The following is a 14,306-nucleotide window of genomic DNA, read 5'->3' as shown; positions in this document are numbered from 1 at the left end:
CCACTTTGACTTTTTATTGCACTGAGAGGAAGAAAACAAACAATTAACTGCACATTTAACTGTTATCATCTGTTTCTCTGATCCTCGGTTTATTTTGAAAGTTAAAAACAAGGAAGGAGGGATAACAGTATGGAGGGTAGTGGTGCACCGATGTATCGGCCGTATATCGGTAGCGGCCGATATTCGCCTCGTTTACTGCTATCGGCGTATCGGCAATAAACTTGACTTTCACCGATAACATTGGCCGATATTCATTGGTATGTTTTCTGCAGCCTGCCAATCTGGCATCCAGATTATGGTACACTGACGCCGGGTTTACACCGGGCTCTGAAGCGCCGCGCCTACTAAACTGTAGTGGTTTAACTTGCTTAGTCAAAGAAAATGTTTGCTACATTATTGAACTACATGCTTTGACTCTACAGTTTATTATCATTATATCTATTCTGACTTCCGGTTTGACGCATGGCGAAGTAGGTTGCAAACCGGGAATACTCTGTTCACATTCGGTCAAAATCCTTTTTTAATCCGTTTAATTCCATTCATCTATTGGTGCTAACGCTGACTTTAGCTGAGAGTATGAAAAAGACGAATAGAAAAACAGGCCAAACGGCAGACCAACAAGATAAAGAGACAAAACAAGCCGACTCAGATAAGCTAGCGGAACAACCGGACTCTGAGGCTAGCAACCTGCTAACCCTGCCAGATATGGAGAGATTGCTAACGTCCATGGAGGAACGCATTATAGCAAAACTTTCTACTCAACTGTCGGCTGAGAGAGCTATTATCGACCAACACCACGAAACCATTCAACAGTTGGAAACCTCGCACAACGACATGCACACAAGACTTGAGAGACTTGAATCCTCTTGTGCAGCGCTCTCAAAAGACAACGATGAGCTGAAAGCTAAACTGGATGACCTAGAAAACCGATCCAGGCGAAACAATATTCGCATAATAGGACTGCCTGAAAAAGTTGAAGGACTGCATCCCACTTCATTCATTGACACATTACTGAGAGAAACATTTGGTGTGGAGGCTTTCCCTACCCCAACGATCGCTGACAGGGCTCATCGGATCGCCATGGTCAGGAAGAATCCAGCTGACTCCAGACCACGTCCCCTCATCGTGCGAATTCACCACTTCCAGACCAAGGAACGCATTCTGAAGCTAGCAAGAGAGGACACCTCCGTTTCTTTCCGCGGATCACAAATTCACTTTTTCCCGGACTTCAGCGCTGAAGTCTCCAGGAAGAGAGCTGCATTCATCCCAGTGAAGTCGCAACTTAAAAATGCGGGATTCAACTACAGGATGCTGTTCCCTGCCAAGCTCCAGGTTACCGACAAGGACAGACAGGAGAAGCATATTTTTCTCTCACCCGACGAAGCTGTCTTGTTTGTGGAAAGACGTACAGGCAAATAGGGCTGGGATAATTCCACGCAGGCTGAAACATAGCGTGGGTGAGTAAGCTAACTCCAGATGCATCTTATTATACGAACTCTGACCGTAGCTTACTCCATAAGACTTCATATTAGTCAACTTTCATTATAAATGGTCGTTCTTCTTCTTACCTTGACTGCTATGTGATGCATAAAAAGCCCTGTTGGATTTAAAAAAAAGTTAAGAAAATGCTCTAGTTATATGCCAAGTTTGGTTGTCTACTATGTTAATGTGACTTAATTCTGGTCGTTTAACTTCGTTTTATGTACAGATGCTTGAAAAACGCTTTTTCTCCCTTCCTATGTTGTACTACATTTTTTAAGAGGCTAAATAGACTATTCTATACTATATCTTCATAGTTAGGCTATTTTATCTTTCAAAATCTAGAAAGGGTGGCACACGCCACCCGCAAACTGTGCCTCTTACTGTTACTGTTCCTGATACTCTTAAAAGGTGTTATTCCAAGTGACTTTGCGTTGTGCACATACCCTTTTAATGAAAAACATATTTTCTGTAATAACAGAGTACAAAGTGTAGAGTTTAAGCATAGGTAGCACGTGTTCTTTGTGCTTTTTGCTAAAGCAAGTTTTTCAGCCCAGCCTTTTTATTTTATTTTATTTATTTATTTTTTCTCTTTCATTTGTATTTTTTATTTCCCCCCTCTCCCTCCTCTCTGTGCATTACCCTCACCCCTCGCCATCATCTCACTTCACTATGGCTTCCCACAACTCTCAATTGATCTCAAACCTCATTTCCTGTGCTAGACAAAATGACATCCAGAGTTAACACTCAGTGTCGTTCCATACAGTGTGTCTCACTTAATGCAAAAGGACTAAATAACCCAGTGAAAAGACAGAAAATAGTATCCTATCTCCAGCAGCTAAAGGCGGATATTGCATTTATACAGGAAACTCATTTAAAAACTGATGCTGTCAGTTACCTTAAAAGAAGATGGGTTGGACAACTGTACCACTCACAGTTTAACGTTAAAGCCAGAGGGGCCGCAATCCTTATACATAAAGATATTGCATTTCAAGCAGAAGAGGTGATTGCCGACACCAATGGGAGATACGTCATTGTCATTGGTCAGTTATTCTATCTTCCTGTAATTCTTGTCAATGTTTATGCCCCAAATTTTGATGACCACAACTTTTTTACTAAACTCTTTTCTGCCATACCTGCCCATAACAATTACAACTTGATAATAGGAGGCGATTTTAACTGTGTGCTCAACTCCACACTAGACAGATCCTCAGCTAGACCTCAGGCTCTCACCAAATCAGCCAAGGTCATCAATGGTTTTTGTGCACAATCTGGTCTTTCAGACATTTGGAGATTTAAATATCCCAATAAAAAAGGCTTCTCCTTCTTCTCCAGTGCCCATCATACTTACACCCGTATTGACTATTTTCTGATAGATAACAGGTTAGTGGGGAATGCAGACTCTTGCCAATACCACTCCATTTCTGTCTCAGACCATGGAGCTTTATCCTTTCAACTGAGCTTGCCCAATTGCTTCAGACCCTCTGGCCATTGGAGGCTTAACCCACTTCTATTGGCTGATGAAGAGTTTGTAAATCACATCTCCTCCCAGATTAATTTCTTTATAGAAACTAACACTACCCCAGATGTGTCCCACTCAACCATATGGGAGGCGCTTAAAGCGTTCCTTAGAGGGCAGATAATTGAGTACTCCTCCAGAATAAAAAAAGCAAGAATGGCCAAACTTGAGACCATCTCCCAAGCCTTAGCTGATATTGACAAACAGTACGCCTCATCCCCCTCTCCAAGTCTTTATAAAGAAAGGCTGCGCTTGCAGACAGAATACGATACACTGACCACAGACAAAGCCACTTATCTACTCACCAGGGCCCGTTATAATATTTATGAATCTGGTGATAAGGCTGGCAAACTGTTAGCCCAACAAGCCCGCCAATCCGCCTCCTCTCGCCTCATACCTAAGGTCCATGGTGAAAATGGTGAGATCATGACCAACCATTTGGGGATTAACAATGTCTTTAAACAATACTACAGTGACCTATATAGCTCTGAGCAAGATGAAAACTCCCCAAAAATTGAGAGCTTCTTTGATAAACTCACATTTCCCTCTATCCCTCCGGAGCACAATTCACCACTTGGGGGAGAGATCTCAAACACAGAAATCTTAGAAGCTATTAAATCTTTAAAATGCAATAAAACACCTGGGCCAGATGGCTTTACCTCAGACTTCTATAAAAAATTTGCGCCTGAACTATCCCCACTGCTTCAAGCCATGTTTAATGAATCCTTGTCGTCTAAAGAGCTTCCACCAACCCTACGACAAGCTGCTATTACACTTATCCCTAAAAAAGGTAAAGATCCACTACAATGCGCTTCTTATCGCCCTATCTCTTTACTGAATGGCGATTATAAAATTCTGTCTAAAATCCTAGCCGCTAGACTGGAGAGGTTACTACCACACATAATATCCACAGATCAAACAGGTTTTATTTTAAATAGACACTCTAGCTCAAACTTGAGAAGACTCCTAAATATCGTGTATTCCCCTTCAGCACTTGTTCCTGAAATGGTGATTTCACTTGATGCCGAAAAGGCGTTCGATCGAGTTGAATGGAACTACCTGTTCTCAGTGCTCAAGCAATTTGGATTTGGTGAAGCTTTTATATCCTGGATAAAACTTTTGTATGCTCAACCCTTAGCCGCAGTAGTTACCAACGGTCAGCAGTCTGAATATTTTTCTCTGGGTAGAGGCACCCGCCAAGGCTGTCCCCTGTCGCCCCTCCTCTTCGCCATTGCAATAGAGCCGCTAGCCATTGCCCTTAGGCAATCGGATGAGTTTTCAGGCATAGTGCGAGGTGGACTTACTCACAAGTTATCCCTCTATGCAGATGACTTGCTATTATATACATCTAACCCTATAACTGCAGTTCCCTCAATTGTCAAGACTCTAAATCAGTTTGGGAAAATATCTGGCTACAAAATTAATCTCCAGAAGAGTGAAATGTTCCCTCTCAATCAGGCGGCCTCTCAAATTTCCCCATCACATTTCCCATTCAAAGTAGTTAAGAAGGGATTTAAGTACCTTGGAGTAGAAATCACGCCCTCTTTTCCACTGCTATTTATAAAGAACTTTGGGGTGCTCTTGGAAAAGTGTAAACAGGATATGGTGAGATGGTCCAGCCTGCCACTCTCCTTAGTCGGCCGAGTTAACCTAATTAAAATGATTGTGCTACCAAAATTTCTTTACCTCTTCCAAAACATTCCCATCTTGATAAGGAAAAATTTTTTTAAAACTTTGGACCGATGCATAGCATCCTTCATCTGGAATGGTAAATCACACAGGATTAAAAGGCAATCGCTTGAAAGACCCAAAGGGCTTGCTGGCTTGGCTTTGCCCAATTTTATGTATTATTATTGGGCCTGTAATATCCAGAAAATATTGTTCTGGATGAAGGACTATCAACCTGACAGCAGTGAGGCCTGGATACATCTTGAGTGCACAGGCAGCCCGGTCCATTTGCGCTCTGTCTTATGCGCTCCGTCCCCTCCGACCCCACATACCCGATTTTTCCCCAACCCAATTGTCCTTAACTCAGTTGGAATCTGGTCACAGTTTAAAAGACATTTCAACCTGTCTACAATGTCAATTCACTCCCCAATTGTCAATAATTACAATTTCCCACCCTCTACCTTGGACTCAGCTTTTAAAATCTGGATGGCAAAAGGCATTACTTCCACACTTAGCCTCTTTTTTCAGGGCAAATTTGGATCATTCGCACAACTCTCCGAGAAGTTTGACCTGCCAAAATCACATTTTTTTAGATATCTCCAAGTAAGACATTTTGTGCAGAAAAACATTGCCTCATTTCCAAATTTACCATCAGATAACGCAACTGACAATCTTCTCACTTTGTCTCCGCACCGTAAAGGCTTAATTTCAGTCCTTTACAAGCAAATCTGCAACATCTCCCCCCAGTCACTGCAAGAAACTAGAACACTCTGGGAAGAAGACCTAGGGGAAGTAATGAGAGAGGATCAATGGGAGGCTGCGCTAAACTTAGTACACACATCATCCCCATGCGCTAGACATAGCTTAATTCAACTTAAAATCCTCTTGAGAGTTCACTGGACCAGGGCTAAACTTGCCAAGATTTTCCCTGATGTTGACCCCTCTTGTCCCCGCTGTAAAAGTCAACCAGCTGATCACATACATATGTTCTGGTCCTGCCCTTTCCTCAGAACATTTTGGGCAGACATCTTTCATGCTTACTCTAAAATGTTTGGTGTGGTCATCCCTCCAAACCCATTATGTGCCATTTTTGGCTTTACTGATGAAGCTCGTCCTCTTAAGGGCAGGGCCCATGTTGTCATAGCTTTCACCTCTCTGCTTGCCAGACGTCTGATACTACTCTTATGGAAGGAACAAACACCACCCACATTCAGCAGATGGATTAGAGACACCATGTCTTTCTTGAAACTGGAGAAAATCAGATATACTCTGAAAGGTTCCATACAGAGCTTTGAGAGAACCTGGACCCCTTTCTTGTCGTACTATGAGAGCATACAAAGCCCACTACAAGAGAAAGATTAGATGGCAACCATCCCCCCCCCCCCCCTCTCTCCCCCCTTCTTTTTTTTTTAAAATTAATTTATTTTAATTTTTTTAAATTTTTTTTTTTCTTTAATTTATTTATTTTCTTTATTTCTTTATTTCTTTATTTTATTTTTTTTATTTTGCTGTGTCTGGCAGCATTGTTGTATGTAATTGTACTGTAATAACTCAATATTCCTGTATATATGTGTATATATATATATATATATACACATTCTAGATTCTGTCTTAATGTATGTACTTCTGCTGCATGGGGTAGGCTGGCTGGGGGTGGGTGGGTCTTATTGTGGGTAGGGGTATAACCATTAGATTTGTGATGTGTAATTGTATAATTGTATTGATTACCCAAATAACACCAATAAAAAACTGTTAAACATATATCTATTCTGTTTTGTCTCTGTGGAGCAACGTCTATGCAGAACCTCAAGGGATCACTGCTGAGCAACTCCTCCACAGCTGTGTCCTTCAGTTGACTAGTCAGGGGTACTTGCTTTAGTTAGTTGTCCAAACAGCTTCTGTCCAACAGATGAATAACATGAAGACGCATTGAGAAATGAAGGAGAGTCCTGCATTGCTTAACTGTGCTGAACTGTCCAAACTGAGGGAGCAGCTGCAATATTTGTCCCTCACAGTTTTTTGGCAGATGTTTCCACCGACACAAGGCCAACAACACATTTGTATAAACTGAATCTGAGGAAATTAAGTTTATTTTCAGATTTTCTGACAGAACGATCGTACTTTTGATCGAGTGTTGCGCTGAAAAGCTGCTTTGCCTATTTTTATTTTATTATTTCATATTTACTTTAGATTGGCTGAGTCAGAGCTGACTTGATCAAATGCAACGTATTTTGTTTACTCAATTGATTCAAGCTAATGATTCACAGGGGAGAGAAAACAAACTTTTACAGGAATAATTTGTTTACACTGGATGTTAAACAAGAAAGATTACGACAAATAGAATTACTTTTAGTTCATCAATCATGTTATTTTTTTCCTTTAGTGAATTTCTGACTCAATTAAAACATTCTACAATATAAATCGTATGCTGTATATGTACAGAGCCATATTATTAGGAACATATCCTGGAATGTCATGTGAGGCCTCTGCTGTGTGTGTGTGTGTGTGTGTGTGTGTGTGTGTGTGTGTGTGTGTGTGTGTGTGTGTGTGTGTGTGTGTATACACTTCCTCTATTTTCTTTTCCCCCGTGAGCCTGAGTTTATATCTGGAGGCAGTTTCAGACTTGTGTAAATCATTGAGCAGCCTCTTTTTGCACAGTTCCTTCTGTGTATTATAGTGTTGCAGTCTCCAGTTTCTTCTTCTGTTTGGCAGTTCAGGGTAATGAGGATAAAATGCACGTAATAACCAAAAGCTGTGTCCTATTTTTCTGGATGCACACGCTGACCTTCGTCAAAAGTCAAGGTAAGACCAAGGATTTCTTGATTATTGATTATTCAAGTAATTCCTTGATTTTATCGATGCTGAACACGGAAATTGTACAACTATGTATTTCTCTCTATAGAACCTCTCCCAGATTGTACACTTCAAGATTTTCTAAATGGGCCCTTGTTTGATTCCAATTTCGACACAACTGGTCTGGAGGCCAGTTACGTCGCCGGGAGACAAATAAGAGTGAGCTGCAGTACTGGTTACAGTGGTTTTTTCCTACTGTTCTGTATCGAGGGTAAATGGCAGTCGAGAGGCACGAAATGTCAACGTAAGTTATAAACTTTTACCAAACTAAGTATTTCAGTTTATTCTGTTTGATTTACAGTGTTGGGTTTGAATTATAATGTCCAGTTATCGCTGAATTTAGAGTACGTTTCATACATGAAAGGAATTTTTCTCGTTAGTGAGATCATCCAGTTAGAGTCGGCAGTCACAACACAGCGTGTTGAATTATTTTCTTTCCGGAGCTGAAACCAAGAATCTCCAGTTTGCTGCAGATGCTGTGACGGTTTTTCTTGGTTGTCAATTTAAGGCTAAAGTGCAAAGAGAGTGAAAAGATAACAGCTATAAACTTAACAGATCACAGAACTGGTTAAGAATGATTGGACTTAGAAATCAATCTCGAAGGAATAGTTTGACATTTGAGTTCAACTTCTTGATAAGAATTAGTTCAGAAGAACAAATCTCACGTCTGCTCTTTAAGTTACAGCGAGTTACAGTTAGCTTAGCTTAGCATAAAGACTGGAAAACGCAACATTTTCACGAATCTTGATTTTTTTTTTTTTAATCAATGTGTGTGATTTGGTGCAGATACAAATAAGACCAAGGATTTCTTGATTATTGATTATTCAAGTAATTCCTTGATTTTATCGATGCTGAATACGGAAATTGTACAACTATGTATTTCTCTCTATAGAACCTCTCCCAGATTGTACACTTAGAGATTTTCTAAATGGGCCCTTGTTTGATTCCAATTTCGACACAACTGGTCTGGAGGCCAGTTACGTCGCCGGGAAACAAATAAGAGTGAGCTGCAGTACTGGTTACAGTGGTTTTTTCCAACTGCTCTGTGTCGAGGGTAAATGGCAGTCGAGAGGCACGAAATGTCAACGTAAGTTATAAACTTTTACCAAACTAAGTATTTCAGTTCATTCTGTTTGATTTACAGTGTTGGGTTTAAATTATAATGTCCAGTTATCGCTGAATTTAGAGTACGTTTCATACATGAAAGGAATTTTTCTCGTTAGTGCAGAGTCGCTGATTTTCTCTCTCATTCGTATTTTTTCAAGCGAGATCATGTGGTCATGTGATCTTACTGTTTATTTTTCTGTGTAGCCCCTTTGGAAATATTTCTCTGTAGTGCACCGCTTACCTCCATTTCAAAGGTTTTCCACTCATCCGATGTATTTCTCTATCGTGTTTTCCCTTCCAGCCCAACAGTGCCCAGTGATCCACGTGAGCAACAACGTGCAGGTGATCGGGGACCCGGAGGAAGCAAACTTTGGCAACGTTGTTCGATTTAGCTGCAAGTCCAACTCGGAGATCCTGAGTGGGTCACAAGAGATCTCCTGTAATGAAAACGGAGAGTGGAGCGGAGAAGCTCCGACATGTAACGGTGAGAGAGAAACGCACACATGCATGAGCCACGACTAATCCACCGGTAACCACCTGCTGGCCGCCGTGTGGAAACCGTAACACCCCACAGGAACCAGTGAGAGATCATCCAGTTAGAGTCGGCAGTCACAACACAGCGTGTTGAATTATTTTCTTTCCGGAGCCGAAACCAAGAATCTCCAGTTTGCTGCAGATGCTGTGATGGTTTTTCTTGGTTGTCAATTTAAGGCTAAAGTGCAAAGAGAGTGAAAAGATAACAGCTATAAACTTAACAGATCACAGAACTGGTTAAGAATGATTGGACTTAGAAATCAATCTCGAAGGAATAGTTTGACATTTGAGTTCAACTTCTTGATAAGAATTAGTTCAGAAGAACAAATCTCACGTCTGCTCTTTAAGTTACAGCGAGTTACAGTTAGCTTAGCTTAGCATAAAGACTGGAAACTGCACCATTTTCTCAAAAACGATTCATGAATCTTGATTTTTAAATCAGTGCGTGTGATTTGGTGCAGATACAAATAAAATTCTGGATATAGTGAATTTAAAAGTGGTTTTATAAGGGGATTGTTGGAGGTATGAGCTCTACGGACCATTCTAGTTTTTATTGTGAGGAAATCACAGCATTTAATAGTTAAATACACAACTTTACACCATGCAAACTCTACACTACTTCTGTTTTCACCTATTTCTATAGGTACTCATTTCAGACTCACTCAGGCCAGAGGTTACCATTGACTCAATCTCTGTGCCCGACGACGTCAACAATATTCGGACCAACAAACAATATTTTGGCGTCCGGAGAATTTCTTTTATCACACAAGTCAAATGTTTCTCTGCCCAAAATACAAACAGTGATACTTTTTCTAGGTGTTTTAGACCCAGGCGACATTTTGGTTAATCTCTATCAACAGCTTTGTGCATATGAATGCAGACACATTTTTAAAAAGCAGATAGCCGATGCATTGTGGTCACAATTTGATTTGGCTTTTCTGTGAGCAAATGTTGTGTGTTATTCTTCAACAGGGAAAGGTTGTCCGGTACCTGTGATTGAAAATGGCAGAGTGCCTGGAGACATCCAAGAGTACAAGGAAGATGACATCCTGCCTTTCCAGTGCAATCCAGGATTCCAGCCCACTGAAGACAGACCCTCAATGTGCACAAAACTCGGGTTAAGAGCCGAGTGGAGCCCCACTCCTGCATGTGAACGTAAGTATGAAGTCAATGACCCAAATGTGTCATGTCAGCACCCTTACAGGTGAAGACTGGTGCTGTAGGGATGCATGGACGTCATGGTTACAGCAAACTAACCAGAACATGTACTTCATCTCCCAACAAACGCAGCGGTAACATGCAAACTGCAACTGCCGTCACTCCATGGAACCGAGTATCACCCTTCTTACAAAAACGTGTTTTCACCTGGGGACACAGTCACAGTGACATGTGGACAGAGACACTGGATTTCTGACCCCCTGCGAACATCAGAAGTGGTCTCATGCCAAAATGGTGGACAGTGGTCTCTCAGCCCCATATGCCAAGGTATGGAACAATGTGGCCTCTCGACTAACTCACCGGAGATAATGATTCTGAGTGTTATATCGATCACCTGAGATGAACCAGTCCCTCTCTTTTTCTAGAGGTTACATGCAGCAATCGACAAGATCCGCTCGTGGATTGGTGGGACAACTACTGGAGACAACAGAAGAAATTGGGGGATGAGGTTGGATATCGGTGCAAAAGAGGCTACAAGAGAACGAGTGTTGCCACCAAGGCCACGTGCACCAGAGAGGGCTGGACACCAGATCCATTGTGTGAAGGTATCATCAAGTTAAACTTCTGCAAATGTCAATTTAAGTAATTTACTGAATGTGTTCATTGAGATTTTGGTGAAGTCAGGATTTATGTGTTTAACTCTAACGGCTGTTTTCCAGAACAAAGTCAATGAAAGGAAGAAACGAATGAAAGTATTTTCGTTTGTTATAGTTTGAATCTTTGCAACAGTAGATATTTGCCTTGTAAACCCTGCATCTTACTCCACGATCCCAAAGTGCCTGCAACGTAAATACAGGAATAACTGTTGGTCATCAAACTCATATCAGCCACTTTATTCATCAGTAATCTACCAACCAGAGACCCAGGAATCTTATTTCAATTAGAAACTGTATTTAAACTGTAGGATCCAGGGTCTAAGTTCAGTTTCTCAGCTGCACAAAGGAGTGAAGGGAAAGAAATGACTTTTCAATGTTAATCAACATCTACAGAGACTGAAACATGACCAAAATAAAAATAGAAATCTTCTTCCACAGCTGTTCCAGACCAGTGATCCTGATTTTCAACGTCGTTCAAAGAAGTGAAAAGAATAATTCATTAAAATCTGTTGTTTGATCAGATTAAGGAGAAAGAAAACCACGTTTTGTTTTTCATACCAACGTCATGAGATCCTGCTACATGCAACCGCTGGAGTGTCCATGTGTCCCACTGGGAATGTGCCATAATGTGATCTGATGTCGTGAAGCTTGTGTTGAATAAAAGAGGTGAATTTTAAGAATTAAGGATTTGTTTGGTGGTTTAATTATTTCAGTATGGAAAGTGTGTGTGTGTGTGTGTGTGTGTGTGTGTGTGTGTGTGTGTGTGTGTGTGTGTGTGTGTGTGTGAGAGAGTGTGTATCTGTCAAGTGTTTTTTTTTTTTTACAGGTTAGTTTTGTTTCCCTGTTGAGTTAGTTTGCAGGAGTACGCAAAAACAACTGAACAGATTTTGTGCGTAACTTGGTGGAAGGAAAATTTTGGTGTGGATCAGAACAGTTGGGCTGATCCAGGAATTTTATACTTTCTCTGCAGCATCTCCCACAGAATTCATTCAATCGAGGGCAGTAGCTGCCAGTAGTTGCTTTTACGGCCTCAAAGACAGTTGTAAAATGTCTTAATTTTAAAAGTGTAACAACCAAACGCGTTCTCTCTGTCATGTGCCACACTCCCTCAGCTCCTCTGGATTGTGAGCAACCACCGCCTCTTGCAAATGGAGACACCAAGAACTCTATGAAGTTCAGCTTCACACACAATGAAAGGGTTGAATACGTCTGTCAGAATTACCACATCATGCAGGGAGGACCCTTCAAAACGTGCAACGACGGTGAATGGACCGAAGAGATAAGATGCCTCAGTAAGTCACAACCACATCTTTTACAGGTAGCACTAGTTTTAATTTCCAGTGTGTTGGAATACCTGGTATTTGTGAACTACAGTTCGGCCTACATGTGTAGTCAAACCCTGACCACATGTTCTTTGTTCTGGAGACAAACCAGAGCCTCCAGAGCTCTGTCTCCCAGGATGCTTCAACGTCACACAGAGGTGTGAAAACTGACCCTCGACACAAGTTTCAACCACTATTGGTCACTCTGGGCCCCATGACCCATGAGGTCACCAGGCCAATATAAGCCCAGTCCCCCGTCTCTTCTCTCTCTTCTTCCTCTTTCGACTCAACTCCTTCTACTCAACTCTCTGAGAAGAGCTCACGTCTCTTTCTGCTCAACTTCAATGGAGGAGAGGTGCAGCTTTCCACTAACTTCCTCACCACAAGCTCTACCGACCTTGAAGCAGGCCTGCCTGGAGCAGACTGCTAAAAGCTTCCAAAAGGCAGCGATGCAAGAGCCTGCCTAAGAACTTCAACACAAGAGCTGCATTGCACAGCAGAACCACAACAACAGGAGCCACAAACCAGCAAGACGACTTCACTGGACTTCAAACAGCACATCAACCTTTTTTCCCTTTTCATGGACGGGTAACACAACTGGGCTTAATAATTATACTAGGCTAAGCAAAGACTGTTTATTCGATTCTGTCTGATGTTTATAAGTTTGATTTGTGTTGCTGTGATATTTTGGTTATAAGTTATTTGAAAGTTAATGTTAGTTATGTTATGCTCTTCAGTCTTTCATTGCATGCAACTAGTTACTTTCTCTAACCTTGCACCAACACACACACATTTCGTCCAAATATAGCCGCTTGAAGAGGCTGTACGTCGTCCACAGTGAGGACGTGGCCTTCCGGTGTACCACAGGGAGGCCTGTGGGCTCGGTGATGATGCGTCAGAGGTGTGTGGACGGGGTGATGGACCTGCCCAGCTGCCAGTAAACGCCGTTCGTCCACTGGAGGTGATGAGAAGGTCGAGCAAACGTGTGAATGATTAACGAGAGTAAACAGTCGCTCCGGTCACTAACTCATCTTCTGTGTCTGCTTCAGAGTCGCCTGCTGTGGCAGTTTGAATAAAAAACACTCAATTAGTTTGTTGTATTTTCCTTCGACAATCACACACATGTATTATGAAGGAAAACATCTGTAAACATCTGGTGAAGTGGATCGGTATAAATCACTCAGCCTGTCGTTCTGTTCAGTTCTGTGTTCAGTGCCGTGTCGTTTCTCTGGTACAACAAAGTACATCGTTTGATCATCCGTGATCTGCACAATATGGGAAATCATTTATGAATATGATGGGGAGGTGACGGTAGTCACAGAAACAACAGTCACTCGGCGTCATGCTGAGATTTTCTGGCGACTCCGCTCACGTTCTGGAACAAAAGCTGCCGCTCTGTGCTTTTCTCTCAGGCAGAGACAGAACGAGGAGTTGACAACCTGCTCGTTCTCCTGGGTTCGTTTTCAGGTCAAATACTCAAGTCAAACCAGAATTACAACGCAAAGATAGAGGTTTTCATTTGGGTTTCTGTGATTGTTGGTTTGCAGGATAGATTGTGTGTGATGTGGTGTGTGTCAGGTTGAATTTTGGTGCAGATTGGGATCAAAGCCAGGATTTTTCTTTAGTCAATGAAAGTGTTGAATAATGTTGAATAGTGTTGAATAATCCAATCTGACAGAGAATAATTCATGGGTCTTGATGGTGTGTGTAGGGGACTGATATCGATGAGTGTGTGCACCTAATTCGTCTGTTTTATAATTTGATGCTCTTTAAAAAAATATTTGATTATTACTATAAATTTTAAGCCATTTTATTTTACTAAAATTCTTACTGTCTTAGTACAATTTGAATAAAAAAAATGTTTATGTTTTGTTTCTATTAATGATTGCTTTGCTATGTATTCATCTCTTAATTTGAATGTGTAACTAACATTAAATACATTTTACATCACATTTAATTTGTTTGAAAGGTGCTCTGCAAATAAAATGGTTAATCGATTGACTGATAACG

The 14,306-nt window shown here is 41.3% G+C and overlaps 1 protein-coding gene across 1 annotated transcript; it reads left to right on the top strand.

Moving 5' to 3' along the window:
• The first annotated feature begins 7,318 nt into the window (after window positions 1-7,318).
• LOC117760587 (complement factor H-like) lies at window positions 7,319-13,237 on the top strand. The gene is made up of 9 exons (XM_034583710.1): window positions 7,319-7,468; window positions 7,569-7,763; window positions 8,928-9,110; window positions 10,133-10,315; window positions 10,451-10,645; window positions 10,744-10,923; window positions 12,087-12,443; window positions 12,481-12,489; window positions 13,164-13,237. The coding sequence occupies exons 1-9, from the start codon at window positions 7,399-7,401 to the stop codon at window positions 13,235-13,237; spliced, it is 1,446 nt and encodes a 481-aa protein (XP_034439601.1). The 5' UTR covers window positions 7,319-7,398.
• The last annotated feature ends 1,069 nt before the right edge of the window (window positions 13,238-14,306 follow it).

The sequence above is a fragment of the Hippoglossus hippoglossus genome, chromosome 4 (genome assembly GCF_009819705.1).
Source record: "Hippoglossus hippoglossus isolate fHipHip1 chromosome 4, fHipHip1.pri, whole genome shotgun sequence".
NCBI lineage: Eukaryota > Metazoa > Chordata > Actinopteri > Pleuronectiformes > Pleuronectidae > Hippoglossus > Hippoglossus hippoglossus.
Note: the sequence above shows the minus strand (reverse complement) of the source record. Positions and strands in the feature narration are given on the sequence as shown.